Genomic DNA, 9125 nt, shown 5'->3' on the forward strand with positions numbered 1-9125 from the left:
CTTTCTTTGGGATTGGAATGAAAACTGACCTTTTCCAGTCCTGTGGCCACTGCTGAGTTTTCCAAATTTGCTGGCATATTGAGTGCAGCACTGTCACAGCATCATCTTTCAGGATTTGAAATAGCCCAACTGGAATTCCATCACTTCCACTAGATTTGTTCATAGTGATGCTTCCTAAGGCCCACTTGACTTCACATTCCAGGATGTCTGGCTCTACGTCAGTGATCACACCATTGTGATTATCTGGGTCATGAAGATTTTTTTTGTATAGTTCTTCTGTGTATTCTTGCCACCTCTTCTTAATATCTTCTGCTTCTGTTAGGTCCATACCATTTCTGTCCTTTGTTGATCCCATCTTTGCATGAAATGTTCCCTTGGTATCTCTAATTTTCTTGAAGAGATCTCTAGTCTTTCCCATCCTGTTGTTTTCCTCTATTTTTTTGCACTGATCACTGAGGAAGGCTTTCTTACCTCTCCTTGCTATTCTTTAGAACTCTGCATTCGAGTGGGTATATCTTTCCTTTTCTCCTTTGCTTTTGGCTTCTCTTCTTTTCACAGCTATTTGTAAGGCCTCCTCAGACAGCCATTTTGCTTTTTTGCATTTCTTTTTCTTGGGGATGGTCTTGATCCCTGTCTGCTGTACAATATCATGAACCTACGTCCATAGTTCATCAGGCACTCTATCTATAAGATCTAGTCCCTTAAATCTATTTTTCACTTCTACTGTATAATCATAAGGGATTTGATTTAGGTCATATCTGAATGGTCTAGTGGTTTTCCCTACTTTCTTCAATTTAAGTCTGAATTTGGCAATAAGGAGTCCATGATCTGAGCAACAGTCAGGTCCCGATCTTGTTTTTGCTGACTGTATAGAGCTTCTCCATCTTTGGCTGCAAAGAATATAATCAATCTGATTTAGTGTTGACCATCTGGTGATGTCCATGTGTAGAGTCTTCTCTTGTGTTGTTAGAGGAGGGTGTTTGCTAAGACGAGATCTGCAATAAAATCTCTTGGTTTCATACTTACAATAAGTATACTGTGAATTTTTCTCTCATTTTGATAAAGTTAAGTAAATTGGGCTTCCCTGGCAGTTCAGCTGGTAAAGAATCCTCCTGTAATGCAGAAGACCCCAGTTTGATTCCTGGGTTGGCAAGTTCCATCGGAGAAGGGAATAGGCTACCCACTCAAGTATTCTTGCACTTCCCTGGTGGCTCAGCTGGTAAAGAATCTGGCTGCAATGTGGGAGAACTGGGTTCAATTCATAGGTTGGGAAGATCCTCTGGAGAAGGGAATGGTTACCCACTCCAGTATTCTGACCTGGAGACCATGGGGTCACAAAGAGTTGGACATGACTGAACGACTTTTACTTTCACTTTGGGACTTCCCCAGTGGCTTAGTGGAAAAGAATGTGCCTGCAATACAGGAGATGCTGGTTCGATCCCTGGATGAGGAAAATCCCCCAGAGAAGGAAATGGCATTCTAGTCCAGTATTCTTGCCTGGGAAATTCCATGGGCAGAGGAATCTGGCAGGCTACAGTCCATAGGATCACAAGGAGTCGGACACAACTGAAGAGACTGAGCACACATAAGTAAATTACCATAAATAACATGTGACTAGAAATTGTGAGAACATTTTAAATGAATATACTTTAAAGAGGCTGTAACAACATAATATACATACATACATAGAAACATCCATATATAAAGTCTCTATTTTTCCTAGGTTATTTATACTTTGTGTGTATATCCAGTTGCTTAGTCGTGTTCAACTCTTTGGGACCCCATGGACTGTAGCTTGCCAGGCTCCTCTGTCCATGGAATTTTCAGGCAAGGATACTGCAGTAGGTAGCCATTTCCAATTCCAGGAGATCTTCTTGACTCAGCTAGAACCTGTGTCTCTTATGTTTTCTGCACTGGCAGGTGGATTCTTTACCCCCGCACCTCCTAGGAAGTCCTGTTTATACTTCAGACTAATACAAATTCATAGAACTAAAAATACAAATGAGTATGTACATGGTTATTGAATACAATGTATTTGTAAGTGCAAAATATTCAAAACCATATACATTTTAAAGCAAAGAAGATTAGTTCAATAAACTAGGATACATGCTATCCACTATGGAATAATATGAATTATGGTAAATACTGTGGTACAGCTGTACACAGTGCTATAAACTGAGTGAAATGAATCTCTACCTACTGATTTAAAGGGATTTCTTAAAGGGATCATCAGGAATAATGTTACGTTTAAAAAAAAACTAAAAAAAGGAAAACTGGTATGGGTATCTTAGAAATGAGAAAAAACAAGGATGGAGAGAAAAAATACAGGAAACACAGGAAACCTATCACAAAACAATGTATATGGTTACCAACAAGATGAGAGGGAAGACTGAGGAAGGAATAATAAGCTTCTAAGCATAGCTCTTTATATACTTTTTAACTTTTGGAAGTAGGTTCATGCTCCATGTATTTCAAAACATAATTAAATCAGTGAGGGTAAGAAGATCGAATGCAAAGAGAAAGCAAACTTATGAAATGAAACAACTGAAGGCAAAATAGAAGTGGTAACTTCTCAATATAGTATTTAACATAAACCCTCACTCTTGGACATGGGATTGAGATGAGAATGGGAGGGAGAATAACAGCAAGTCATGAAATCTTTTTAAAATCTGGTTTGTTTATCAAGTGGTATGTTCAAAGCTATTCTGAAACCACTTGAGAAGCATTACAGGATTGAGCAAACGAGTAATTGTGGTAAACTGTTTCATAACTGTAGCTACATGAGCACTAACGTCCTTCATATGGCCATCAAATTGCTCAGGTATCAGTAATCAGTGCACAGGTCATGACTTTGAAGCACCTGCTCCCACAGAGAGGACTAGTTTTCACTCTAGTGGGCCAAGACAAGGACACACCAAATAAGGCCTAGATGCCCTGTGGAACCACCAGTGGCTCTTGGCTGGGCCATTAGTATACTCAGTTAATTACCTGGTACCCTAGTGAAACTCCTGGGCATGATCTCTAAGGGGTATGACTTCTCATTCCAGAGGATAGTACTGCCAACTATTCAACTCCAATAAATAAAACAGGCCAAGCAAATAGTGGGACTCTTTGACCACGTGCATTCTCATTTCCCCATGTGGAGCTCTTAATGACTCTGATCTCTGGGGTTATCAGAAAAGCTGCTTCCTTTTAGTGAGGACACAGCTAAGGCCCTAAAGGCCCTCCAACAGGGCTCCAGAACCCATCAGATGCTTGATTTACAGATCTCAGAAATACTTTTTTGGCAAAGGAATCTATGGCAAAATGCCCCTGCCATGCATAGAAGCGTCTGTTGGGCTTCTGTATCCACAATTACCTGGAGCTGGCTGAAAGGCACTCTACTTTGGAGAGACAGTTATTCACCTACTATTGGGCCTTGGGGCATTCATCTTCTCACAAAATAATCTTAAGAACAGAAATTCCAATCAAAGTTTAACAATATTTCTGCTTTTTTCCTCTAGATATCTCATGGTAGTCACACTTTAGTCGAAGCATAACATTTCTATAAAATACATGTTCAAAAATATATAACATGAACCAAAATAAAAACATCTTCTAGTGAGTTTAATATAAAATAATTTCATGTTTTCCATAGTTTTTACACTTACCAGTAAGTCCTTCCCCTTTGTGCAAGCTTGGTTTCTTTACTTGAATCTCTGATTTTGACACTGAGTCTTGATGATGAAGAATACGATTTCTATCTGGTACTTCATCCTGAGCTGCATAAAGAGAAGAATTTGGCCCACTAAATAAAAAAACTTCACAAAAAACTTCATTTTTATGAAGTTATAAGAACATCATCAAATGCCAGGTTGTACAAGAAAACTGTGGGAAGAATGTTAACAAGGGTGTGTGAAAGGTATTTTAGCACATCATTAATATTCTTAGACTTCTAATATGTTTTGTATTAGTGTGTCATTTTCTGAGTTTTCCAAATATTTTCAGGTAATACATATTGAAACACTAAACAATGAAAATATACCCATACAAATTATTCATAACAGCAAAATAGTCAAAGCCACTTAAATATAAAAGCATGGGAGACTGGTAGGCTAAAGTAATGCATGTAAACTATCTTAGTTTACATGTAAACACAGACTATGGGATATAATGTGGCACACACAGCTGTACAAGCAAGTATAAAAGGAATGAAGACCCAACAAACTGACTCAGAAGCATTTCTAGGATTTAACTCTTAATGGGCAAGAAACAACCTGACAGGGAATATATAGTATGCTACAGGCAGGCAAGCAGGAAGGCAGGAGGAAGGAAGACATGAAGAAAAGGAACTTGAAAAAAGTGATAAATGTATTCATCTTTTAAAAAGGAAATATAGGAAATAAAAACCAAAAACTATTACAGTGGGTCAATTAGTCGCTACAGACATGGCTGACTGAGTTGTACCCAGTGACTCCTATTTGCTCTCAGCTTCTCTCTGACACTGATGGATACTCCAAGATATACTGAAGTTTTGAGAATCATGTCTAAAGAAAAAGAATCCAGGTTTCTCAGTTCCACCGGACCAGCAACCAGAGGAGACTACATAGACTCCACTGTAGAGGAGCTACTCTTGTTAACTTAGTGTGGGACACTGGCACCTTGCTGGCTGTGTCTTAACAGAACCCCTGGTTCTGAGTTCCCTGACAGGGGCCACTGTGTCCAAGAAGGACAAGGGAGGGGACGCGGAAGAAAAGACACAAACACCTGAGACAATCTCCTTCCTTTCCTGGCTGACACTTAGTTTCTGAAAACTTCTGTCCAGGCATGGTAAACTCCCTGCCACTGGAAACAGTCTAGTTACCCAGCAATGGAGGCTCAAGAAAGGGATGGATGGACTCTCCACCACTCATCTTGTGCCAGAAAGTGGACCATGGAGGCCAAAACAGCCTCATGAGAATCAAAACAGTGATGATACTTAGTACTAATAATGATGATACTTAGTATCAATAATGTGTTCCCTCTGCTCTCCCCCGCTGGCAGTGATCCTAAGATGAATTCCACAACTCTGCCTATTTTCACCTATAATACTTGACTTTTCAAAATAAACATGATTAGGGATTAGACCATCATCTTTATCCCCAGTGGCATCTGATGATGTATGCCAAATGAGAGTTCAAAGTGCAGTGGGGGAAGATTGCATACCTTAGGCCATTTGGCTTCTACTTTACCAATGACTGTTATCTCCACAACTCTGACACCAGGATTAGAGGAACACAGGAATGCTTTCTGACCCTTACTTACACCTGACCATAGTGCGGGTGCCTTTGGGCATTACAAACCTCAATTTCATAGCTCCCACTACTGAATACATCAGTAGTGCAGATGTATTTTCTATGTGAACTCCAACTCACATCAACCCCAAGCTGTGATGAGCACTGCTGCACTCAGGGTCATTTCAGTGGGGCACATGGAAGACTGCAAACCTACCAGACTACCAGTGCCTACAGACTTCTATTCAGAACAACTATTAAGAAGAGAAAAAGGAATGCCTGCCCTGTTTGATGAGTTTAAGTGAACCAAACATGTCTGTGAGATTATTTCTCCATTCAGTAACTAAGTAAACCTACACAATCAGCCTTGCGTGCCTGGACTGGACTACAGGACTACTTACTACAGCTTAATGCTATGGTACAGATCGGGACACTGGCCTTAACTGACACTGCGACTGCCACAGAGGCCCTTGCTCAAGCTAAGGGAAACAGGTATGAAGGAATTCATATTGTAAATGCCCATTTGGGCATCCCTATCCGCACAGATGATCAGGATCTGTCTGCCTTTTCTGTAATACATTTCAATACTCCTTTAATGTCCTTCCACAAGGCCATGAGCTGCAAGTCTCATTCTCAGATGGAGCACTAGCCTTTCACCTATAATAAAGAATGTCTCCTACTTGGTCCAGGCAAGGTTACTACCCAACCAGGATTGGATGCCATGTTGATCCACATGTAGCAACATGTCTAGGACATTACTATGGACAAGGCAAAAGGACCCATGACTCAGGAAATTCCTGGGAATAAACTGGGAAACGACAGTGGGTATCTCTTCAGAGGCAATAATTGCTAAGTTTTAGTCATGCTCAGGCTCTCAGCCCCAACAATACAAAAGATGCCCAGCGACTGGTGCGACTGTTCAGACACTGGTACTCACACATCCCCCTACACGGCCATCCTGATGACAGCACCCAGCAATCAGATTACCAAAAAGACCTGTAATTATAGGAGGCCCAGGAGGTCCTCCAACTGGCTACACAGGAAACCCTCTTACTTGCCCTCCTGAATCCACTGACTTTTTAAGTTATAGGTCTCATCAACCTCTCTGATGCCTACTGGAGCCTGTGGCAAAATAACATAGCCACACATCAGAGGTGCCCACCTGGCTTTCGGACCCTAATCTCCTATTGCTGACTAAAAGTGTAGAATCCATTGGAAAAACTACTAAGTAGTTACCGGGCCTTGGTGGACACTGAGTGCAAAGTCTCTCTACAATGGAGTCTTATACCAATAAAGAAAGTGAAAGTGAAGTTGCTCAGTCGCGTCCAACTCTTTGCGACCCCATGGACTGCAGCCTACCAGGTTCCTCAGTCCAAGGGATTTTCCAGGCAAGAATACTGGAGTGAGTTGCCATTTCCTTCTCCAGGAGATCTTCCTGACCCAGGGATTGAACCCGGGTCTCCTGAATTGTAGGCAGACACCTTACTGAATACCAACCAAATGTTGAATGGTTCCTGTTCTCTAATTGTTTTATATTATTCACGTGCATGCATGTTAAATCGCTTGAGTCATGTCCGACTCTTTGCGAACCCATGGAGTGTAGCCCACCAGGCTCCTCTGTCCACGGGATTTCCCAGGCCAGAATACTGGAGTGGGTTTCCATTTCTTACTCTAAGGGATCTTCCCGATCCAGGGATTGAACCCAGGTGTCTCCTGCATTGGCAGGTGGATTCTTTCCCACTAGCGCTACCTGGCTATTATTCACATTTAGATCACTATCCTTGTAGCCCACCTGTAATCAGTCTGCCTGCAATGCAGGAGACCTGGGTTCAATCCCTGGATTGGGAAGATTCCCTGGAGAAGGGAAAGGCTACCCACTCCAGTATTCTGGCCTGGAGAATTCTTTGAACTGTATAGTCCCTGGGGTTGCAAAGAGTTGGACATGACTGAACAACTTTCACATTCACATTTAGATCAAAGTGACACTATGAATTTTATGCTCAAACCAGGTGGCACAGTGGTAAAGAATCTGCCTGCCAGTGCAGGAGGCATAAGAGATTTGGGCTTAATCCTTGGGCTGGAAAGATCCCCTGGAGTAGGAAATGGCTACCCACTCCAGTATTCCTGCCTGGAGAATTCCATGGGCAGAGGAGCCTGGCAGTTGGGCTATAGTCCGTGGGGACTGAGCACACACATAAACACAAGCAAGCATATGCTCAAACACACATTCTTGAACTAAACAGAAAAATCTAATGAGATTAATTTTTTTAAATTTAAAGGAATCTATAACTGTTGTACTTACTACTGTGCTTTCCTCCTCTGGGAGTTATCTGTTTCTGTACTTGCACTGGGAGTTTTGACACTGAATCTTGATGCTGAAGCACAGGAGTATGGTCAGGCACATCATTATCAGAAGCTACACAAAAGAGATTCCTTAAGTTCCTTCATAGATACACAGATCATATTTGTGAGTGCAAAATATTCAAAAGTGTATACATTTTAAAGCAAAGAAGATTAAATAAACCATAATTTAACACAATGGTATATATAATGCATGGTACATAATGTGTAGAAACAGCTGTACCCATGCTATAATCTGAGTGAAACCCATCACTAGATATTGACATGGAGGGATTTCTGGATATAATGCTAACTTAGGAAAAAAACTGAAAAGGGGAAAGCTAGTATGGAAACTTTGGGTAAAGAATAAGAAGAAATGAGAAAAAACAAGGAGAGAGGGGGAAAAAAATAGAGAAAACACAGGAAAGCAATCACCAAATAATGTACATAGATATCTACAAAAGGAGAGGAAGACTGAGGAAAGAATGATAAACCTCTAAAAGCACTGTTTTATGTACTACTTAACTCTTGAAGAAGACTCAACTCTATGTATTTCTAAATATAATTAAACCAATAGGGACAAGAATATGGAATGGAAAGAGAAAGCAAACGTAATAAAACAAAACTGAAGGAAAAATAAAAGGAATAACACATGGTTACAGTAATTAATATAAACCCTCACAGCTAGACACGGGAGTGGGGTGGGTAGGGGAAAGTTGACCATAGTCAAGTCATGAAATCAATTTCAAACTTGGCTGTTGTCCTAGTGGTATGTGCAAAGTTATTCCAAAACCATGTGTGAAGCATTACAGGATGGAGCAAATGAGTAATCATGCTGATGCTCTTTAGAACTCTAGCTACCTGAGCCCTGGGATCCATAAAATGGCAGGAGCCTTTTGTTTGGGATTCCTTCAGCTGGGAGACCACCCCTCACCTCAGTCTGCACTGATGTGTCTGCTTCTTGGCAGGGGCTCTTCCATGGTGTGAAAGGGAACACAATGGAGCTGGTGATCTCCCCTGTCTGATCTACAGCCTACACTCTGAGGGTAAGTGAATAATGATTCACTGTAACCTTGAGTTTGGTTGTTATCTTAATAGACCTACTCAGAAACTGGCATTTCTTTTCTCTCATTACCAAGTTAGCACAAGGAGAAGTGTGGTCAATGAAGCCCAGTGCTTTTATGGAGGGAACATGGTGGCAAGTACCAATAAGCACGCACAGCATCGTGGGGAGGGAGCTACTACCAGATTACTTGCAAGATACAGAAAGGGGACTTTGCCAATGAGGCAAATTAGTTTCATAAACTAGGGGATACCATGTGGCTCTCAAGAGTACCTACTGCACTGTTTGCAAAAGGTCTGATTAAACTGGAGTTGATTTCAGTTCAGTTCAGTTGCTCAGTCGTGTCGGACTCTTTGCGACCTCATGGGCTGCAGCACGCCAGGCCTCCCTGTCCATCACCAACTCCTGGAGTTTACTCAAACTCATGTCCTTTGAGTCAGTGATGCCATCCAACCATCTCATCCTCTGTC

The 9125-nt window shown here is 41.4% G+C and overlaps 1 protein-coding gene across 1 annotated transcript in view; it reads right to left on the minus strand.

The window, feature by feature from the left end:
• The window catches only part of LOC105003084 (uncharacterized protein C10orf68-like), a 181499-nt gene that overhangs the window by 87832 nt on the left and 84542 nt on the right, over nucleotides 1-9125 (minus strand). Inside the window, exons 13-14 of the mRNA XM_010860053.1 lie at nucleotides 7555-7668; nucleotides 3651-3761 (exon numbers count right to left, since the gene is read on the minus strand). Of these exons, the coding sequence (XP_010858355.1) occupies nucleotides 3651-3761; nucleotides 7555-7668 (225 nt within the window). The remainder of the gene's footprint in view (nucleotides 1-3650; nucleotides 3762-7554; nucleotides 7669-9125) is intronic.

The sequence above is a fragment of the Bison bison genome, unplaced genomic scaffold, assembly GCF_000754665.1.
Source record: "Bison bison bison isolate TAMUID 2011002044 unplaced genomic scaffold, Bison_UMD1.0 scf7180017864461, whole genome shotgun sequence".
Lineage (NCBI taxonomy): Eukaryota > Metazoa > Chordata > Mammalia > Artiodactyla > Bovidae > Bison > Bison bison.